The sequence below is a fragment of the Sus scrofa genome, chromosome 8, assembly GCF_054392235.1.
Source record: "Sus scrofa isolate SSC_HxYL_T2T_F1_AM1 chromosome 8, Sscrofa_HxYL_maternal_Yorkshire_Landrace_v2.0, whole genome shotgun sequence".
NCBI lineage: Eukaryota > Metazoa > Chordata > Mammalia > Artiodactyla > Suidae > Sus > Sus scrofa.
Window position 1 is genome coordinate 40,915,806 of NC_139390.1, and position 23,228 is coordinate 40,939,033.

The window sequence follows — 23,228 nt, forward strand, 5'->3', positions numbered from 1 at the left end:
ATACCTGCAGCATATGGAAGTTCCCAGGCTAGGGGTCCAATCGGAGCTGTAGCTGCTGGCCTACACCACAGCCATAGCAACACCAGATCTGCGCTGCATCTGCGACCTACACCACAGCTCACAGCAATGCCAGATCCTTAACCTACTGAGCGAGGCCAGGAATTGAACCTGTGTTCTCTTGGATGCTAGTCAGATGTGTTTCCACTGAGCCATGATGGGAACTCCCCTCAGAGTTTTCTTAAAAAAAAAAAAAAAGCAACCAGATCCTGTAAGAGCCTAACAATACTATAGATATTTAGGTCCTTGTGTTCTTTCTTTTCTTTGATAGCAACATCAGAACTTGATCTGGAAATGGAAGCTCTTAAAACTGTATACAAGGCTGGAGAATCCATCGTGGTCACCTGTGCCGTCTTTAACAACGAGGTGGTTGACCTCCAGTGGACTTATCCTGGACAAGTGGTAGGTACCCTTATGGCTCCCGGTAGCCTGGAGCTTCGAAGACTGTGGGGCTCCAAGAACCCATCACTGATGGGGCATGACACTGACCTTCTCCAAACCTCAGCTTCCCCTCTCTACCCCATGCTCTCTTGATCAGATGACTTTATGTTCTTGGAACAGTGAGAGAACTTGACATGATGACAGCTGGACCATGCCCTTCAGAAGGCAGAGAGATTGTACACTGTGCCCTCATGCTCATAAGCCAGAAAGAAATAGGAAGATTCTATGGCTGTGAGATAACAGCCCAAAAAATTAGGAAAACAAAAAAAGAATGGATTTTCAGATTCACTGATTCGAATTCCCTCTGTGGTGCAAGGGATCGGTGGCGTCTCTGCAGTGCCAGGATGCAGGTTCGATCCCCAGCCTGGCACAGCATGTTGATAATCCAGCATTGCCACAGCTGCAGCGCAGGTTGCAACTGGGGCTTGGACCTGAGCCCTGCCCACCCCCCCCCCCAAAAAAAACCCAACTCACTAGTTGCTAAGAGAGTCATGAATTCTTTTCTTGGCTCCCATGCCTTTGGGTGTGAGGCATTTGACAATGTTGCTTGCCTGCCCCCCTTCTTTTTTTTTTTCCTTTAATTAAAATTTTTTTTTTTTTTTTAAATTTTTAGGGCTGCACCCAAGGCATATGGAAATTCCCAAGCTAGGGGTCCAATTAGAGCTGCCACTGCTGCCACAGCAACATGTGCTGCCACAGCAACACGTGACCCGAGCCATGCTGTGACCTACATCACAGCTCACGACAACGCCAGATCCTTAACCCACTCAGCAAGGCCAGGGATTGAACCTGCGTCCTCATGGATGCCGGTGAGATTCATTTCTGCTGAGCCATGTTGGGAACTCCCATATTGATGCTTTCCACCACCCCCCTTCCCCACCCCTACCCCCGCCCCTGTCACTCCTGGTTTGCAGACTTCTCTGCTCCTTGCTCTTTTTTTGGCATTCAACAGTGTCTCTCCTTTTATTCATTTCTCTCTCCCATACTTTCGCTGCCCCTTTTCCTTTCTCTCCAGGGAATCTAATTGCAAATTGGGCATTTTCACACATCGCCTTATAAACCTAAGGTATTGAAGAGACATTCATAGACCAGTATGTGAACATCTTTCTTTAAGTATCAAGCTATTTGAGTTTTCTTTTTTTTTTTTTTTTTGGTCTTTTTGCCTTTTTTAGAGCCACTTCCACGGCATATGGAGATTCCCAGGCTAGAGGTCTAATCGCAGCTGTAGCCACGAGCCTATGCCAGAGCCACAGCAATGTGGGGTCCAAGCTGCGTCTGCAACCTACACCACAGCTCACAGCAACGCCGGATCCTTAACCCACTGAGCAAGGCCCGGGATTGAACCGCAACCTCATGGTTCCTAGTCGGATTCATTAACCACTGCGCCATGATGGGAACTCTGCTATTTGAGTTTTCTATGCATACTCTTTTGCCTTTAATCCTTAAAACATAAACATTTCATTTATTGGAGATAGACATTTTTTTCCCACCCAAACCAAACTGTTTGCTGTTTGGCTCTAAAATATATAATCAAGGTATTGGTTTATAAATCATACTTTTCTTTGATATTTAAAATGCAGGATTATTGTGTAACTTTATGAAATTAGAGAGACAGAGGACAAGCCACTTCCCAGACCACTCCCATTATAATTTTTGGAAATAAATCCTTTAAATACTTTATAAATGTAACATTAGTAACTATTATGTTTAAGTGGTATTTTGTTACATATTTATTTTTTGGACAGTATAGCACAAGCACTATGTCACTAAATATCCTTTTTAAATGGGATTTTCAAAGGAGCACGCCTAAAAATTTTTTTATTAGCCTTTTTTGGGGGTCTCTCTCTTTTTTTTTATGGCCACACCTGCTACATATGGAAGTTCCCAGGTTAGGGGTCGAATTGGAGCTACAGCTGCTGGTCTACGCCACAGCCACAGCAATGCCAGATCCTTAACTCACTGAGTGAGATCAGGGATTGAACCCGTATTTTCATGGATATTGGTCAGGTTCATTACCGCTGAGCCATGATGGGAACTCCCCCCAGCCCCTTTTTTTAAATTGGAGTATAGTTGCTTTACAATGTTATGTTAGTTTCAGGTGTTCAGCAAAGTGATTCAATTATACATATACATATATCCATTCTTTTTCAGATTGTTTTCCCCTATAGGTTATTATAGAATATTGAGTAGAGTTCCCCCGTACTACATAGTAGATCCTTGTTGGTTATTAGACTTTATTTTTTAGAGCCGTTTTAGGTTCACAGCAAAATTGAGTGGAAAGCACAGAGATTTCCTGGGCTCACCCTTAGCTGCCTCCCCCCCCCCACCCCCCGCCCCATCATCAGCATCCCTAGAGGGCGGTACACTGGTTACAGTCCACAAACCCATCTTGGGCATGTCATCATCACCCAGGGTCCACAGCTCACACGAGGATTCACTCTTAGAAACCAGCTTGTTAAGGTCGGCTTTCCCCTCTTCTGCTGTAGAAAGGCAAAGGCATCACCATGCTGGAGGAAACCAAGGTCCCGTCCATCAAATTGGTGTACACGCTGATGGTCCCCGAGGCCACGGTCAAAGACAGTGGAGATTACGAATGTGCTGCCCGCCAGGCCACCAGGGAGGTCAAAGAAATGAAGAAAGTCACCATTTCTGTCCACGGTACATTCTGCTCTTTCTTTCTTTTTTTTTAATTATTATTATTTTAAAATTATTTTTTAATTTTTTTATTACTCAATGAGTTTATTACATTTATAGTTGTATAATGATCATCACAATGCAATTTTATAGGATTTCCCTCCCACCCTTCTGCTCTTTGTAACACGTCGGGTGGCCATGCTGCTTGTGATCCTCTAGGCGCTAATCCTTGTTTAATGGAAACTCTTTCCTGTACAGAGAGAGGGTTTATTGAAATCAAACCCAACTTCAGCCCTTTGGAAGCTGTCAATCTGCATGAAGTCAGACATTTTGTGGTGGACGTGCAGGCCTACCCGCCTCCCAGGATAGCCTGGCTGAAGGACAACTTGACACTGACCGAGAATCTCACGGAGATCACCACTGACATCGAAAGGATTCAGGAAATAAGGTAAAGAAACACCCTTCCTGACCATGCCCTTTCTTTTTATTGTGTGTCCCTACATAGACTGAGGTTTGTGTGTGTCTTACAACCCAAACCAAGTGTCGATATAGAAGATTTATCATCAGAAATGGGAGATACCGGAAATCATGTATCTTTCCCCATAGTATTGCAATGCGATATTGTCTTGGTGGGTAATGCATGATGAAATGAGAGAGAAGACCTGAAAAATCTCTGTTGCCAGTGAAAGACAGTTTCCTGGATTCAGCAAAGGGTGGAGCAAAAAGAGTAAAATCGGACCCACTTGGATTGAATGAATATATATTCCTTCATCTCCATTGGCTATATTCCAAGTAGACGTGTGTGGTGATTCCAGTTCTAGGGCAATTATTACATAAACCTATGTGAAACAAAACACCATTCATTTGATTTGAAATGCATTTGCCCCAGTGGGGCCACCATGGGAAATAAGAGTAGTGTCTGGGAGTTCCCATTGTGGCACACTGGAAACAAATCCGACTAGGAACCACAAGGTTTCAGATTTGATCCCTGGCCTTGCTCAGTGGGTTAAGGATCTGGCGTTGCCATGAGCTGTGTTGTAGGTCACAGACATGGCTTGGATCTGGCGTTGCTGTGGTTCTGGTGTAGGCTGGCAGCTGTAGCTCTGATTAGACCCCTAGCCTGGGAACCTCCATATCCCGGGAGTGCGGCCCTAAAAAAAAGCCAAAAAAAGAAAAAAAAAAAAAAGAGTAGTGTCTGGTTAAATGCAGTTAGAAGAAAACACACAGTGAAGAGTTTGATGAGACTACGGTAGGCTGCTGTGATCTCTTAACTAGTGGTGGAGTTTGGGCTAAGTCACCATTCAGCCTCAGTTTCCTCATCTGTACTGTAGGGTTAGTAATACCTCATGTCCTTCAAGGTGAGAAGCTGGATCAGATGCTGTCTTGAGGTCTCACACAGTTTTAAGTTCTGATTAGAATCCAAAAGGAGAGTTCCTGTCGTGGCTCAGCAGTAATGAACCCGACTAGTATCCATGAGGACGCAGGTTCCATCCCTGGCCTCACTTAGTGGGTTAAGGATCTAGTGTTTCTGTGGCTGTGGCTGGCAGCTGTTGCTCTGATTCAACCCCTAGCCTGGGAACTTCCATATGCCGTGGGTACAGCCCTAAAAAGAGAGAGAGAGAGAGAGAAAAGAATCCCGGAAGAGAAGGTACCTTTTGATGGGCCCAGCTCATCCAGCCCTGTGCCTTTGTCAGAAACCATCCCGGGGAGACAAAATCCTCTCTTTCAAGCCCTCAGGGAAGAAGAAACAGAACCTCTCTCATCAGGTCACTTAACCTCAGGATTTGCTTCCTTCTTTCTGAACCACATTCCATGTGTAATTGAGAAGTGGTATCTGGGACAATGGTATGTGACAACCTCTGTGGCAAAGTGATGGAAGAGGACGTGGGAGACTGAATCTGGAAGGCTTTCTGATGACAGGAAATGGAGGTACACAAAGAAGTGGGGAGTGGCCAATGTTCCACCAGGTTGTGAGGCCAGAGAGGAATGGGGTCAGCCTGGCACAGCCACCACTGGAGACAGAGCGCTGTCAGCAAGCTATACCGTCAATAGCGGTGGCCCGCCAGTGGCTGTCAGCTGAGCAGCTCGGGGGAGCTGCTGGTGAAGGTGCTTTGTGAGTTCCTCCAGCACACCTTCAGGTTCCCAGGATGTGCCAGGGAACAGGAGGGGGCACGTGATAGAGGGGTGTCTGGCTCACCTGGAACTAGTGCATCCCCCAGCTTCCTCAGCTGAACAAATGCAGACAATGAATGACAGAAGACCAGCTGGTCGTCGGCAGCCGGGGATGCTTAGGGGAATCCACTCCGAAAGTGTGTCAGGTGTCGAGAGGGAAAGCCAGCTGAGCCTGCTCCTGGTGCCCAGCATCTCAGGCTAGAAGATTCGCCTTGCAGGGTATTTTAGAGCCTCTGCAATGCTTTCATACAGATTATTTCATATAATTAATTCTCAAAATGACATCGTGCATGCAGTTATCTCATGCTACGCATGAGCGAAGTGAGGTTTGGAGAATTTTAGCAATGTCTAAGGTCTACTGCCTCCGTGAGCAGTGCTCTTCCTCCCCCAGCTGCCTGCTGTTCCACACAGTGCTGGTTTGTAAAGGGCAGTCAGCCAGGCAAACAAGTTATTGATGCACAGACATACACACACATAGATGCCTGCACACACACACACACACACACACACACACACACACACACACACGTGGCCAAATGTCATTCATAATATCTTTTGTGTAAGAAATATTTTGGGGAAACTTCTCTTTAATGAAGTATGAAGGGATGTGTTTCTTATTTTTTCACTTTTTAGGGCCACACTGGAGGCATGTGGAGGATCCCAGGCTAGGGGTTGAATTGGAGCTACAGCTGCCAACCTATGCCGCAGCCACAGCAACTCAGGATCCGAGCTGCTTCTGCGACCTACACCACAGCTCACAGCAAAGCTGGATCCTTAACCCACTGAGCGAGGCTGCATGGATGCTAGTTGGGTTCATCATTGCTGAGCCACGATGTGAACATCCCAAGTTTTTTTTTTTTTTTTTTTAAAGGTAAATATCAAGGGTTTAAGAAAAAAAAGGAAAGTTAATGGGATGTGTTTATTCCCATTTAGAAGTCAGGCCTCAGCAGACTTGGTTGCTCCTGTAGCCACATAAGCCATTGCTCATCTCAGATTGTCTGGTCTTCTGTTCAAGAATTATGTGTCTAGGAGTTCCCACTGTGGCACAGTGGGTTAAGGATTCAGCATTGCTGCAACTGTGATGTAGGTCACAGCTGCAGCTTGGATTTGATCCCTGGCCCAGGAACTTCCATATGCCATGGGTGCAGGGGAAAAAAAAGAATTAGGTGCTTCTAACTCAGACCTTCAGTGCATAGAAGGTGTATCAAAAATCCCAGAAAGTGATGATATGGGCAAGAAAAAGAAGATGTTTTTGCTTTTTTATAAAGATAAAATTTATTTTTTATTTTTTAATAATTTTTATTTTTTCCATTATAGCCAATTTACAGTGTTCTGTCAATTTCTACTGTACAGCAAAGTGACCCAGTCATACATATATGCCTATATATATGTTCTTTTTCTCACATTCACAAGTGATTAGATAGAGTTCCCAGTGCTGTACAGTAGGATCTCATTGCTTATCCACTCCAAATGCAATAGTTTGCATCCACTAACCCCAAACTCCCTGTCCATCCCACTCCCTCCTCCTCCCCTTGGCAACCACAAGTCTGTTCTCCAAGTCCATGAGTTTCTTTTCTGTGGAAAGTTTCATTTATGCTTTATATTAGATTCTAGATATAAGTGATACTATATGGTATTTATCTTTCTCTTGCCGATTTACTTCACTTAATAAGAGAGTCTCTAGCTCCATCCATGTTGCTGCAAATGGCATTATTTTGTTCTTTTTTTTATGACTGAGTATTCCATTGTGTATGTGTACCACATCTTAATCCATTCATCTGTGATGGACATTTAGGTTGTTTCCAATGAAGACAAAATTTAAACAGCATGTGATAATTGCTTAAACAATTGAAATTTATTTGACTACTTCTTGCTGAAACAAAGGTCTTGTCTCTTAAGGTATCGAAGCAAATTAAAGCTGATCCGAGCTAAGGAAGAAGACAGTGGCCATTATACTATTGTAGTTCAGAATGAAGATGATGTCAAGAGCTATACTTTTGAACTCTTAACCCAAGGTATGTAAGGGTCGTATAAAGGTAATGCCAGCTCCGTTGGTGGGTGACAGAGTCACAGAGGACAGCCTGGTGCTTTTCTCCCAGCTCGTGGAGGGCAAAGCAGCTCTTTCAGTGGAGAAGCAGGGGCTGTAGGTGTCATATGTCAGGGATAGCTTCGTTGGATTTGTGAATCCACATAATTCCTGGAGGTTCCAGGCTGCCATGGGCCAGTCTGACTGGGAATTCCTAGGCTCTAGTAGTTTCCTTACCACCTGCTTCTCAATCTGGTACCTCTAGTAGGTGGAAGAGTGAAAGGATTCTTTTTGGTCTAGATGACCTTAGATTATTCTAGAGTGTTTTGGCCTTTTGGCTTAGCTTTTCTTATATTTTATTTTATTCCATTTAAATTTATTTTATTTCATTTCATTTCAATTTATTTCATTTCATTCCATTCCTTTTTACTTTATTTGTCTTTTTAGGGACACACCCATGGCATATGGAAGTTCCCAGGCTAGGGGTCGAATCAGAGCTGTAGCTGCTGGCCTACACCACATCCATAGCAACTCAGGAGCTGAACCTGGTCTGTGACCTACACTACAGCTCACAGCAATGCCGGATCCTTAACCCACTGAGCAAGGCCAGGGATCGAACCTTTGTTCTCTCCCTTGCTAGTTGGGTTCGTTACCACTGAGCCATGATGGGAACTCCTAGCTTTTCTTGTAGACCTTATTATACAGGGGCCCTTCCCAGAAATCAGTGTCCAAGTCTATTTACAGTCGCAGTTCAGCACCTTTTCATCGAGTATTTACCTTGGGCCATGCTACTGTCATAGGTAGTATAAGTATTAGCATATTTCTAACTTATTTGACCATAGGTTAAAAAAAAAGTCTTTATAACCTAATAATATCCCACAGATGCGCTTTGGTAAATGCTGCTTTAGATTATACCATTTAGCTGAATCCATTAGATGAATCCCAAGCCGTAACATAATTTTAAGCGCCTCCTTGCCTTTCAAGCCAAATAACCAAAAAGACTTTGTGCTTTCATCTCTCCAGATCTAAAACACTGCAGGACACAAATACCAAAACACTGAAACCATGACCATGCTCTTAACCAAGTGGGTCTGTCCAAACTGGAATTTATTTATTTATTTATTTTTTGTTTTTGTTTTTTGTTTTTTGTCTTTATAGGGCTGCACCCGCGGCATATGGACATTCCCAGGCTAGGGGTCTAATCGGAGCTGTTGCTGCTGGCCTACACCACAGCCACAGCGACATCAGATCTGAGCCGCATCTTCGACCTACACCACAGCTCATGGCAACACCAGATCCTTAACCCAGTGTACTAGGCCAGGGATCAAACCCGCAACCTCATGGTTCTTAGTCGGATTTGTTTCCACTATGCCATGACGGGAGCTCCCAAACTGGAATGTTTTTATGCACACAACTGGTCTCAGCACCCTCTTGGGTGATTGCTTGATTTGGAGGTTTGAATGCCACACAGACAAGCTTGAACTCACCTTGCACTGTGTGGTTCCCAGAAGTTCTAGGACACAAACCATTCAGTCTGATTTCTTTTCACCTCTTGCAGTTCCATCCTCTATTCTGGACTTGGTCGACGACCACCACGGCTCTAATGGGGAACAGACTGTGAGGTGCACGGCTGAAGGGACCCCTCTTCCTGATATCGAGTGGATGATTTGCAAGGATATTAAGAAGTATGGAAACCACATGTTCCTTTTTCGTTTGTGGTCAGACTGTTTCTTCCTTGGCACAAAGGTCCTCAAATGCATTTTATTTCTTTGGCTGGCCATTTTTGGGGGTGCTTGTGATTCTTATTTGGCCTCCATCTCATAAACTATAAGATAGGATTCCAAACATGGACTGTGTGTGTGTGCGTGTGTTTCCCCACACATGTACAGGCACTTTTATGTTCATGAATAGCTGTAAGAAGGTCTACAACTTTCATCAGATTCTCAAAGGGTCTTTCTTTTTCTTTCTTTCTTTTTTTTTTTTTTTTTTTTTTGTCTTTTTGCCTTTCCTAGGGCCACTCCCACAGCATATGGAGGTTCCCAGGCTAGGGATCTAATCAGAGCTGTAGCCACCGGCCTACACCACAGCCACAGCAACACGGGATCCAAGCCACATTTGCGACCTACACCACAGCTCACAGCAATGTGGACCCTTAACCCACTGAGCAAGGCCAGGGATCGAACCTGCAACCTTGTGGTTCCTAGTCGAATTCATTAACCACTGAGCCACAGCGGGAACTCCTCAAAGGGTCTTTAAAGAACTACTCTAAGGATTTTTACTACCCTAGCGCACATTTTCACAACATACTTTGTATAAGGCGAACTTTACTTGGTGGCTAGACTGGCCTGTGACCATAAATGAAAGTGACCTCTCCCAACCTGCTGTGGTGGTAGGAGTTAATACCCGAGTTCCTCCTTCGCCCCCATCCCTCACCCTTCTCCAGCGGGCATGTGAGTGGCATGTTCAAATGCCCACTGTGGTGCCTGCTGTGCTTAGAAGCCTTGGAGCTTCTCCTGGAGGCTGAGACTCCTCGACTTATCCCCTCCTGGGCCTAAAGGCCCTGGACTCACATCCTAACTGGAGCCAGAATCTAGGTTCAACTCTAGTGATACCAGAGGGGGTCTTTATAGTGTTGGTGGAAAGATGGGAGGGCACCAGGCCTTTTCAGAGGGGAAGAATGTTGGGATAGTTAAACATCCTTTTTTTTCTTTTTTTTTTCCCCTGGTGTTCCTATGACTTGGGCAATTTCCCAGGCTAGGGGTCGAACTTGCGCCACAGCAGTGACAATGCCAGACCCTAGGCCACCAGGGAACTCCTAGTTAAACATTCTTTTTTTTTTTTTTTAGGGCCATACGTGGAGCCTATGGATGTTCCCAGACTAGGGATCAAATCGAGCTACAGCTGCCGGCCTATACCATGCAGGATCTGAGCCACATCTGTGACCTACACCACAGCTCATAGCAACACCGGATCCTTAACCTACTGAGCAGGGCCAGGGATGGAATCTGCATCATAATGGATACTAGTTGGGTTTGTTACCACTGAGCCATAATGGGAACTCCTAGTTAAACATTCTTGAAGTCCAGTTTGCTCATGGTTCAAGGCTTGGGATGCATAGTTCCCAAGATAGAACTTGTTTATTACTCCCTTGCCTTCATAAACAGTTAACTTTTACTTACCTACATGTAGGTTATTCTCTCTTGGAGAGTAAGTTTTAATGTTAATCTGCACATAAAATAAGAGAACAGACCTCTGGTTGCCGAGGGCAAGGGGGAGGGAGTGGGATGGACTCGGAATCTGGGGTTCATAGATGCAAACTATTGCCTTTGGAATGTATAAGCAATGAGATCCTGCTGTATAGCACTGGGAACTGTATCTGGTCACTTGTGATGGAGCATGATGGAGGATAATGTGAGAAAAAGAATGAATATATGTATGTGTGACTGGGTTACTTTGCTGTACAGTAGAAAATTGACAGAATACTGTAAAGCAGCTATAATGGAAAAAATAAAAATCATTTAAAAAAATAAAGAGGGAGTTCCCATCACGGCTCAGTGGTTAACCAATCCGACTAGGAACCACAAGGTTGCAGGTTCGATCCCTGGCCTCACTCAGTGGGTTAAGGATCCAGCCTTGCCGTGAGCTGTGGTGTAGGTTGAAGACATGGCTTGGATCCTGTGTTGCTGTGGCTGTGGTGTAGGCCGGCGGCTACAGCTCCAGTTGGACCCCTAGCCTAGGATCCTCCATATGCCGCAGGTGCGGCCCTAGAAAAGACAAAAAAAGAAAAGAAAAGAAAAAAAAGAAAATCAACCTGTAACCACCCCCAGTGCAGACAAGGTCAGGCTGGCTTGCCCTCTTAGATGATTCTCACTGCTCCACTGATGCCTGTGACTTCCTGCAATGGGCTCCATAGCGCTGCCCCTTTTCTCTCTCCAGATGTAATAATGAAACTTCCTGGACGATTTTGGCCAATAACGTTTCAAATATCATCACGGAGATCCACCCCCGAGACAGAAGCACGGTGGAGGGCCAGGTGACATTCGCCAAAGTGGAGGAGACCGTTGCAGTCCGATGCTTGGCTAAGAACCTCCTTGGGGTTGAGAGCCGAGAGCTGAAGCTGGTGGCTCCCAGTGAGTAGCCCACCGGTCAGGGCAACGCTGACATCAGCAAGCCCTTCCTCCCTCAGGCAGACCTTTGAATCCCAGATGCATTCAGCTCTGGATGCTCTTAAAGGGCTTTCTCTGAGCATCTGTGCAGGAGCCTTTTCAGATTCGGATCCCAGACTCATCTTACAGAGGCCCCTTGGCATTTTGCTGGTCTGGCCGAATAGCTACCCAGTCTCTTTGGGCTGAGCGTGGGGGATGGAGGATGGGGAAAAAGGCTCTAATGCCTTGTTGCTCCTTAGATGAGTTGGAGACAGTTTGGAGCCTTAAAGAAAAAATGAAGCGAAAAGCAATACAAAGTACAACCTTTCAAAATAAACTGAAGTTTCTGAACTAATGATAACTCTCCATCTCACTGATCAGTCTTTGTATTCTAATTCACATTCTGGCCAGACAGGTTAATGTCGGAACACTTTTGGGGACAGTATTGTGTTCCCAATGGCATTTTGTCCCTTTTGCTGCCAAGAGAAGAATTGGATACGGATAACTGAGAGAGGGTCTTGCCCATCCCTAAAATGAGCTGAGCAGTTCTGATCTTCCCCTATCCAGTAGTGAGAGAGTTCTGGCCCAGAAACAGCCCCCCTGCCTCCCTGCCCCTCTGCGTGTTTGTGCAAATTCTCCACCGCGCCTCTCTCTCGCCCTCCAGCTCTGCGTTCCGAACTTACGGTGGCGGCAGCCGTCCTGGTGTTGCTGGTGATTGTGATCATCTCCCTTATTGTCCTGGTTGTCATTTGGAAACAGGTAGATATTTTCAAAAAGAACTAAACATCTTTGAAACCAGTGAGAACAGGAGCAACCTTAGGTCAGTGCTTGGCACAGAGGAGTTCAGGAATTATACGATGCATGAACATGGTTGAATCTCACTGTGTTGTCACTTTGCTGCTGCGGCTGAGCTTTGGTACATTCGGATGTCAGTCATTTACCAGTTCTCTGTCCTGGTCATTTATAGAAACCCAGGTATGAAATTCGTTGGAGAGTCATTGAGTCAATCAGCCCCGATGGACATGAATATATTTATGTGGACCCGATGCAGCTGCCTTATGACTCGAGGTGGGAGTTTCCAAGAGATGGACTAGTGCTTGGTAAGCTCTTGGTGGGGTGCTCCCCCACTGACTCTCCCCCCTCCCCTTTTTAGGGCTGCACCTGTGGCATATGAAAGTTCCCAGGTGAGGGGTTGAACCTGAGCTGTAGCTGCTGGCCTACACCACAGCCACAGCAATGCCAGATCTGAGCCGTGTCTGCATCCTCATGGCTCCTAGTCAGGTTTGTTAACTCTGAACCCCGACAGGAACTCCCCAAAGGCATTTTTAAATTGTTCATTTGTTTCATTCCAAGGTTACAGCCAGGTTAGGTCTTAGAGAGGTACACTGAAAACAAACAAGACACCCCAGCTGTATCCCGTATACCTGGGAGCTAAGCTTTCTTTATGATACTTTCTCCCGTTTTACAAAAAGGCATTAGAAGCTTAGGGTAATTAAAAAATAATAAAATAAGGAGAAAAAGACAACAACCCTAATAAGTCAAGAGGCATTTCTGTGTCTCTCTGTCCCTGTGGATTGGGGAAGTTGCTGGGGAAGCAGTACCTTTCCAGAAACACTTTTCAGCCATGCACACATGCAATCAGAGGCAGTGTGGGCTGTGAGTGTCTTTTTCTTTCTTTTTTCTTTTTTTTTTTTTTTTTGTCTTTTTACAGCCTCACTGATGGCATATGGAAGTTCCCAGGCTAGGGGTCAAATCAGAGCTGTAGCTGCCGGGCTACACCACAGCCACAGCAACGTGGGATCCGAGCCATGTCTGAGCCCTACAAAACAGCTCCCAGCAATGCTGGATCCTTAACCCACTGAGCGAGGCCAGCGATCAAACCTGCATCCTCATGGATACTGGTCAGATTTGTTTCTGCTGTGCCACAAGGGGAACGCCCATAGAATCCGTCCCTGGCTTGGCTCTGTGTGGTGAGACTGCCCATTCTGGGAAACGTCTGTTTCAGACCGTGAGCTGTTTAGGCGTGGATATGATAGCTTCCATTTCTTTCTGTATCTCCCAGCATCAGGCCAAGGGTTGTGCTCCTTGGCCATGTTTAGCCTTTGCTTTTCCCAGTCTTCCCAACAAACAAGTAGTTAGGGTGCCAGCCCTAAGTTTCCTTCATCACTGCTTGGAATCAGTGATGTCTTTTCTTTCTTTCTTTTTTTCTTGTTTGGCCGCCCCTCAGCCTATGGTATTCCCGGGGCCAGGGATCAGATCTGAGCCACAGTTGCAACCTCTGCTGCAACTGTAGCAATGCCAGATCCTTCTAACGCCCTGTGGTGGTCCAGGGATTGAACCTGCCTCTTGGCGCTGCAGAGATGCCACTGATCCTGTGGTGCCACAGCAGGCACTCCTCAGTGATGTCTTGAATACTGAAGTATTGCTGGGGGATAAGGGCTTATTGATGCAAAAATGCTTCTGTTTGCATTCGGAAAACAGAAGGGTAGAGAACCTGGAAGTTTGGGCCAGAGCCACGGAGAGCAAGAGCTGGTAGACAGAGCGCTCACACTGGGGAGGGCTGCAGCCTTCCTTTCCCCCGGCGGCTGTGTTTTCCTTTCCTTTGCAAATGTTATTTGACAAAAGCAATTACAGTAATTTCCTTCCCTGTGGGCTCAATTCTGGATTTGACATTATGACTTGGAGGAATCATTATGCTTCCTCCATACGGGAAACACACGACCCAGCTATGCACTCCCGAGCCATTGGCCGAGGTAAATGAAGCTGCTGGGATGCCCGATTCTGCCCGTGTTAAAGGTTCTGGTTGCCCACAGGTCGGATCCTGGGGTCTGGTGCGTTTGGGAAAGTGGTTGAAGGAACTGCCTATGGATTAAGCCGGTCCCAACCTGTCATGAAAGTAGCTGTGAAGATGCTAAAACGTAAGTGCCCTTTTCTGGGTTTTACTTTGAACATGGAGATATTAAATAAATTGCTCTATACCATGTAGCCAGTAAATGCCAAATTTAGGACAAATTGAGCTCTTGGTTTTTCGACGCTAGGTTTTATGTATGTATATTTAGACTCCTTTTAGATAATTAGACTCGATTAGTTTTTTTTTTTTTTTTTTTTTTTTTTTTTTTTTTTTTTTTTTTTGGTCTCTTTAGGGCGACACCTGCAGCATATGGAATTTCCCAGGCTCAGAGTCGAATGGCAGCTGCAGCTGCTAGTCTACACCACAGCCACAGCAACGCTACATCCTTAACCCACTGAGTGAGGCCAGGGATCGAACGCTCATGCTCATGAACACTAGTCGGGTTCATTACTGCTGAGCCACAACTGGAACTCTCAAGGTTTAACTAGACTGTTCTTATTGCCTATATGTTGGAAAATCAAGAGTTATTTTTCATGGCTTCTTTTTAACCAAAGACTAGGGATAATTATTAGAGCTTAAACTGAGTTGCTATCTGCTTCTCTTTTAGGCTGGTGGTAAACAAAATGATATCTGTCATAGGATTTTTCTGTAATTGGGGCTGTTTTCTGGAAAGTGGGTAGCTCAGTTGAACTGATAGGTGATTTTATTTCTTCAACAGCCACAGCCAGATCCAGTGAAAAACAAGCTCTCATGTCTGAACTGAAGATAATGACCCATCTGGGGCCACATTTAAACATTGTGAACCTGCTGGGAGCCTGTACCAAGTCAGGTAGGATTGTCATAGAACACTGGTTGTGGAGTTCCCGTTGTGGTGCAGTGGAAATGAATCCAACTAGGAACCATGAGGTTTCGGGTTCGATCCCTGGCCTCGTTCGGTGGGTTAAGGATCTGGCGTTGCCATGAGCTGAGGTGTAGGTCACAGACGCGGCTTGGATCCCATGTTGCAGTGGCTGTGGCGTAGGCTGGCAGCTGTAGCTCTGATTAGACCCCTAGCTTGGGAACCTCCATATGCCACGAGTGTGGCCCTAAAAAGATCCCCCCCTCAAAAAAAAGAAAAAAAAAAAAAAAAAAAAAAAAAAGAAAAAACACTGTGGTTGTGAAGACTGTCCAGGCTTTTTAATCTCCAAACATGGCAGCAATCAGAAGTCCCTGAAATGGAGCTGTTGACCGGATTCCATTGAGGCAAGCAAGCTCCCTGTTTGTTTGTTTGTTTGTTTGTTTCTTTCTTTCTTTCTTTTCTTTTTTTTTTTTTTTTGCTGCATCCACAGCATACAGAAGTTCCCAGGCCCAAAAAGGAATCCATACCACAGCAGCCACATGAGCCACAGACATGGCAACACTGGATCCTTAAGCTTTACCCCACCAGGGAACTCCAAAGTTCCCTGTTCCGGAGCATCCTCTCTGGACAGCTGCAAAGGCAACAATTCATGGCTTTTCTGTTCTTCATGTTCATGCTCACCTCCAACTGGTTTTGGTCCCCCACAGGCCCCATTTACATCATCACTGAGTACTGCTTCTATGGGGATTTGGTCAACTATTTGCACAAGAATAGAGACAGCTTCCTGAGCCGCCACCCAGAGAAGCCAAAGAAGGAGCTGGACATTTTTGGACTGAACCCCGCTGATGAGAGCACACGGAGGTAGGTGCAGAAAGATGCTGCTGCGAATCATTGCTGTAGGAGACTCACCAATGGAGAGAACCCATGTCCTGAGAGAGGCCAGGCCAGCAGATTCACTGCCAGGAGGGAGCAAGACTTAGAGTCAACCATGCTGCTTCATCCCGTGCCATTTGCTACCAGGTATCTGGTGTCTGCAGGTGTTTGGGTCCAGGATATGACCATGTTGGAGGAAGGCTTACTGATAGGTTTGAGTAAGAGTTGGAATTGTTTTGGAAGCCCATTTGCTACTTATGAGTGGTCTACTTAAGGCCTTCAAATGTGTCTCTGGCCAAGGATGCCTCTGTGGAAATCCTGAGGATTTCCAAGCTTGAAATACTGGTCCTTGCTGAACCTGGGCTTGTCAGTCAGGCCAATGAAGTGATGGTTCCTGCTGTAGAAATCTCAAGTGGCTGAAAAGACCTCTGTAGATATGAAGTTCTGTAAGATCAGAAAGTATAGTTCCTGTGGTGGCCCAGTGGTTATGAACCCAACTAGTATCCATGAAGGTGTGGGTTGGATCCCTGGCCCTGTTCAGTGAGTTAAGGATACGGCATTGCTGTGTGCTTTGGTGTAGGTCACAGACATGGCTCAGATGTGGTGTTGCTGTCGCTGTGGTGTAGGCTTCAGCTGCAGCTCCAATTCGATTCCTAGCCTGGGAACTTCGGTATGCTGAGGGTGTAGCCATAAAAAAAAAAAAAAAAAAAAAAAAGCTGGATGAACACCAAACTGGTGCTAAATTTATCAAGTGGCAGGAATTGTCTGCCCAGGCCCGTTTGTCACGTGGTGCAGGTTTGTGGCTGGTGAAAGCAGAAAAATGACATAACAGTGGAGTTGAGATGGTCTGTGTTTGTGTGATGGCTGATTAACACTCATCTCCCTGTTTGGACACCCCCTCGAAGGGCCGGGTGGTTGTGCTTTTTTGCTCCCCTGCCATCCCTATCCCCCCACAGCCTGGCATACGATAGGTACCCGGCCATCACTGACCCAAAGCTGGATGATCCCTCCAGGGGGGCACCCTGGCTAAGCCTTCTTTTTCTGTTTTACAGTTATGTTATTTTATCTTTTGAAAACAATGGTGACTACATGGACATGAAGCAAGCTGACACCACCCAGTATGTCCCCATGTTGGAAAGGAAAGAAGTTTCTAAATACTCAGACATCCAGAGATCACTGTATGATCGCCCAGCCTCATATAAGAAGAAATCCATGCTAGGTAAAGAAAGATGTCTTTGCTCACACTTTGGGTGTTCAGATGTTCCAGTGGTTTAATATGATGCTTAAAATATTCTGAAGATGGTGAGCAGGCCTGGTGAGTAGGATTGCCAGGCCACACTGTCCCTAACTGCACAGCCAGGTCTGTGACGTGTTTCTGAAGGTCTTTGGCCTGTGAACTGAAAAGAACAAAAAGAATAAAGATAGGGAGTTCCCAATGTGGTGCAGCGGAAACGAATCTGACGAGGATCCACGAGAACGTAGGTTCGATCCCTGGCCTCGCTCCGTGGGTTAAGGGTCCGGCGTTGCTGTGAGCTGTGGTGTAGGTCACAGATGTGGCTCGGATCTGGTGTTGCTGTGGCTGTGGCGTAGGCCAGCAGCTACAGCTCTGATTCCACCACCCCTAGCCTGGGAATCTCCATATGCCACAAGTGCACCTATAAAAAGAAAAGAAAAAAAAAAAAGAAATAAAGACAGAATGAATGCAATGGATTTTTCAGACTTTAAATATAATTATTTTATTTCATTAATTAAATGTTACTTTTTTCTTCTTATTTTATTGAGATATCATTGACATATAAGACTATAGAATTTTATGTGTACAGCGTGATGATTTGACTTACAAATGTCATGAAATGATTACCACAATAAGTTTAGAGAACATTCATCATCTCACATTGATACAAAATAAAATTTTTTTATGAGAACTAGAATTTGCTCTCGTAACTTTCATATATAACATAGAGCGGTGCTAATTATATTAATCCTGTGGTACGTTATATCCCTGTAATGTACATTTTAAAATATAATTCATTTTAAAGAATTGTTTATTCTTTTTTTTTTTTTTTTTTTTTTTTTTTGTCTTTTGTTGTTGTTGTTATTGCTATTTCTTGGGCCGCTCCCGCGGCATATGGAGGTTCCCAGGCTAGGGGTTGAATCGGAGCTGTAGCCACCGGCCTACGCCAGAGCCACAGCAACGCGGGATCTGAGCCGCGTCTGCAACCTACACCACAGCTCACGGCAAGGCCGGATCCTTAACCCACTGAGCAAGGGCAGGGATCGAACCTGCAACCTCATGGTTCCTAGTCGGATTCATTAACCACTGCGCCACGACGGGAACTCCAAGAATTGTTTATTCTGATAAATTGATCGTCATTTTTTGCTGTTAAGATGGCTTTTTCTTTCTTTCATTGAAAGTATGGTGATAATTGATGTTTTTCTCCTCAGTGCCCTTACTTGGCAATATTAAAACCTGGCAATTCCATGTTGGTTCCTAATATTATTTTTTTAAGTTAATTATGTAAATCTCTAATATCTATGAGCTCAATAGCCCTTGCTTTTAACTTTGCTAATATCCTATCTGTCATAGAAACTGGAAAGGAGACAGTTTGAGGTTATATTTCCTGACAGGGATGTTGGGTGTTTCCATTGAATGTTGTCTGAAGGAAGATCCGTCTGTTTTCAAAGCACATGAGCATGTGGCAGGGCTGAATTGATTTATAAACTCCGGGGAGCCTAGCTGATGTCCATGCCAGATGGACCACCCCACATCTGCTGGAGGGGGGCCCCTCCAGGGTTCTGGTCTCATCACCAGCCTGGAGTTGGGGCGGGGGGGGGGGGAGCTGCTGTGGATCCGACCATGACTTGTCCCATGGTTTTGTACTCGTGGGTTTCAGCTTCCCCTTGGTCCATGCCAAAAGGTGTTGAGCTGCCAGGGAAATTGTTTTGAAAAATCACTAACATATTCTGAATGCTTACAGGGTTCTGAAGTGAAAGGTACAATTCATTAAAAAAAAAAAAAAAAGAATGTGCTTGTTTTGCAAAGCGTAGTACATAATAATATTTTCCACTGCTGCAGCTCCAAGTTCCATTCACTTCCCATTGCCAACTGGGTAAACTTCCAAACCTTTTAAAAGATTAGCCAATAAGACTAGTCGGAATCAGCACTTCCTCTCCTCTCCTGTGTTGTTAAAAATAGTTTACATTGCTTTCCAGGCTGGACCTGGCTCCAGATGTCAGGGGAACCTGATTCACGCTCAGGCCAGGCCCAGTTGGCAGGCAGACCATTGCTTTCTGGCTGGAAAAATGTGAATGGCTGCAGCTCCTCTTCAGTTGCCTGAACTTGTTCAAAAAGCACTGAGAACTGCTGGCCTAGATTGCCTCCTTCCTCGAAAACCCTGGGACCCTTCCAGATGGGACCAGCGGGGGGAACGTGGACAAGTTACGAAGAAAGGGAACTGCATGCAAAGTCTTTGGCATTGATCTTTAAAAGTGCTGCCTCCAGTCTGACTGGTTGCTAATTTTATTCATGAAATAAGCCAAGTACTATGGAGGTAGCTTTAAAGGAAAAAAATAAAGCAATTCTAGAAGCTGATTTTTCAAAGAGCCCTCATGTACATTCAACATGGAAAGGGTGTGTGTGCGTGTGTGTGTTTTAAAGGTGGCTGAGCTGACTTGCTACTTAGGGTTGAAAAAAGAAATTCGGGAGGCCAACAACAAAATATGTGTGAGAACTCATGAGACTGGTTCTTATGTGTGTGTGTATACATATATATACACACACACGTACACACACACACATAAATATACACACACATATACACACACACATACACATATGTACATACATATACACACACACACTCATATACACATATACACACACACAAATATACACACACATAAATACACACACATATACACACACATATATGCACACATAAATATACACACACATATACACATATAAATATACACATGTACATATATGCACATACACACAGACACACACACACATATATACACATACATATATTTATTTTCATACACACATTTAAACCAGGTATATGTTTCAGCAGATGCATTTCTTTTCCTTTTTTTGGCCATGCCTGTGGCATATGGAAGTTCCTGGGCCAGGATCAAACCCATGTCGCAGCAGCGACCCAAGCCATTGCAGTGACACCACCAGATTCTTCACCTGCTGCACCATAAAAGGAACTCCGATGTATTTCTTTTTAAAGAGAGTCCTCTGGCCTAGTTTACACATCCACCCGTGAGGTCTAGAAACTCGTAAGAGAATGATTTTAGGTATGTTCTTTGGAGAAGCCTCCGCAGCCCGAGTGGCCCAGGCCCTCGTGGGCATCACAGTGGGCGATGCCCATGCTGTCCACCAGCACTGACACACTTCCTTGCATCCTTGCAGACTCTGAAGTCAAAAACCTCCTTTCGGACGATAACTCTGATGGCCTTACTTTGTTGGATCTGTTGAGTTTTACCTATCAAGTTGCCCGAGGAATGGAGTTTCTGGCTTCAAAAAATGTAAGTGTGGGAGTTCCCGTCATGGCTCAGTGGGAACAAACCCGACTAGGATCCATGAGGCCGTGAGGATGTGGGTTCGATCCCTGGACTTGCTCAGTGGGTTAAGGATCCAACGTTGCCATGAGCTGTGATGTAGGTTGCAGATGTGGCTTGGATCCCGAGTTGCTGTGGCTATGGTGTAGGCCAGCTGCAGCTCCAATTCAGCCCCTAGCCTAGGAACCTCCATATGCCACGGGCGCGGCCCTAGAAAGATTTAAATATATATATATATATATATATATATATATATATATATATATATATAAGTGTGTTCAGGGGACAGAGACCTCTTGAGACCCAGGCCACAGTTCTGAGTGAGGTGAGCATGGGAGGGAGGTGGTGGAGAAGCCAGGAGCCATGGCTGCCTCCTCTTCCCTGAAGCAGAGCAGGGAGTCCCAGGGTCAGGTGCCTGCTTTTCTCCAGGCCTGCTTTGTCCCTTTGGTGAGGGGACCAGGCTAGAGCCCAGAGGGCTGAGCTCCTGATGCCAGCACAGCCTCCGTGAGGCGCATGGGGCAGCTTCAAGCGTGCCTATGGGGTGGCCAGTCTTGCAGGGGTGATGCTCTCTGATGGCAGGTAGATTGTCCCTGTTCCTTCTTGCCTTTCTTTGCAGTGTGTCCACCGAGACCTGGCTGCTCGGAACGTCCTCCTGGCACAAGGGAAGATTGTGAAGATCTGTGACTTTGGCCTGGCCAGGGACATCATGCATGACTCGAATTACGTGTCAAAAGGCAGTGTAAGTGCATTTGCCTTGTTTGGCGTGCTCGCCCTCCCTCTCTTGACTCTCTGAAAGCAGGTGTTGCTTCTAGCTCTTGAGTGCTCAGATATTTAACACAGAGCCCATGAGATCTGTGAGTGGGCTCTAGGGGTCAATATGAAAAGCACAACCTCTACAGGAGTTCCTGTTGTGGCTCAATGGGTGAAGAACCTGACTAGTAATCACAAGGATGCAGGTTTGATCCCTGGCCTCACTCAGTGGATTAAGGATCTGGCATTGCTGCAAGCTGCAGCATAGGTTGCAGATGCAGCTCGGATCCCACGTTGCTGTGGCTGTGGTGTAGGCCAGAAGCTGTAGCTCTGATTTGACTCCTAGCCTGGGAACTTCCTTATGCCTCGGGTGTGGCCCAAAAAAAAAAAAAAAAAGGGAGAGAGTGATTTTGTTCTACATTTGAACTTTCTCCCCACCCCATCTACCTCTCAGCAGATGAAGTAGCTTGGGGTGCATCTGCCAGCTGTGGGTACAGTTCCAAATCACCCCACCACACTGGTTGTGAGTCTGTCCACAGAGCTGCCACGTCTCCCTAGAGAAGGATTCTGGTCTGTGTCTGTGCTCTGTTTCTTGTACTCTCTGGCCATGATCTGTAGCTTTAGGCACTTTGAACAAATCAGTGGACCTTGGTGGAGCCAATTTCCCACCTGTTCAAAAAGGTCATGTATCTCTGTTATTTCTCCAGCAATTTTTTTTTTTCTCCCCAGCAATCTTAGGAGGCTGAAGGATGCTACTGTGGCTACTTTATGTGTCTGCCTCAGTTTGGTATTCCCACTGACATTTGGACCAGCCACTCCAAAGAGGCTGCAAAATGACCCTAATGCCGTAGTCTTTGTATGAGTAGGAAGTGACTATTTGGCTGTCAGATCACTGGGTCTGTTCTTAATTTTGTTCCTAGGAACTCCAAAAATAAGGGAGGGTCTATTTAGGGCTCACACTTTTGGGGTAAAAATTTAAGATTAAATATCTTTTTTTTTTTTTTTTCCAGGGCCTCACCCGCAGCACATGGAGGTTCCCAGACTAGGGGTAGAATCGGAGCTGTAGCTGCCAGCCTACACCACAGCCACAGCAATGCCAGATTCGAGCCGAGTCTGCAACTGACACACTGCAGCTCACGGCAATGCTGGATCCTTAACCCACTGAGCGAGGCCAGGGATAGAACCTGCGTCCTCATGGGTGCTAGTCAGATTTGTTTCCACTGAGCCATGATGGGAATGCCAAGATTAAATATCTTTGGTTGTTATTCCTTGGGAGGGCATAAGAGGCAACCGGGACCATCCATCATTTATCAAATATGCATTGAGGACCCACTAGGTGCCAGGCACTCTGCTGAGTGCCCGCGGTATAGAAGTGAACTAAACAGAGACCTTTGTGTAGGGCAAGGTTACTAGTTAGTGCAGGTGATTATTGGCCCAGAGGGAACCCCTTTCTGTTTCTGCTGCAGTAGATCGTCGGTGTGTATGCTGCGTTTAATGTCCATTCCTCTTCCCTGCAGACTTTCCTCCCGGTGAAGTGGATGGCTCCTGAGAGCATCTTTGACAACCTCTACACCACACTGAGCGACGTCTGGTCTTACGGCATTCTGCTCTGGGAGATCTTTTCCCTTGGTATGGGCCTGGCATCTCTGCTTGTTTGGGTTGTTCTAGAACCGCACTAAAAGGGAGTCGCTGTGTTTCCCCAAACTCCAGGATGTAAACAGCATTAGGAGGAGTTCCCACTGTGGCATGCTGGGTTAAGAACCCAACTGTACCAGCTTGGGCTGCTGCAGAGGTGTGAGTTCCATCCCCAGCCCAGCGCAGTGGGTTAAAGGACCCGGTGTTGCCACAGTTGGGGCTTGGATTTAGTCTCTG

General features: G+C 45.8%; 1 protein-coding gene across 12 annotated transcripts in view; it reads left to right on the forward strand.

The window, feature by feature from the left end:
• Positions 1–23,228, forward strand: part of PDGFRA (platelet derived growth factor receptor alpha) — a 54,614-nt gene that overhangs the window by 15,794 nt on the left and 15,592 nt on the right. For 11 of the 12 annotated variants that reach the window (XR_014811909.1, XM_084970812.1, XM_084970811.1 and 8 more), the window contains 15 exon segments: positions 329–459; positions 2,985–3,156; positions 3,391–3,580; positions 7,204–7,319; positions 8,889–9,015; positions 11,267–11,460; positions 12,140–12,234; positions 12,443–12,575; positions 14,289–14,393; positions 15,045–15,155; positions 15,872–16,025; positions 17,090–17,256; positions 20,458–20,573; positions 21,223–21,345; positions 22,874–22,985. Coding sequence is in view for 10 of the 12 variants with exons in the window: in XM_084970812.1 (XP_084826938.1) it covers positions 329–459; positions 2,985–3,156; positions 3,391–3,580; positions 7,204–7,319; positions 8,889–9,015; positions 11,267–11,460; positions 12,140–12,234; positions 12,443–12,575; positions 14,289–14,393; positions 15,045–15,155; positions 15,872–16,025; positions 17,090–17,256; positions 20,458–20,573; positions 21,223–21,345; positions 22,874–22,985 (2,046 nt within the window). In the remaining 2 variants the exon portion in view is untranslated. 12 annotated transcript variants of the gene reach the window in all.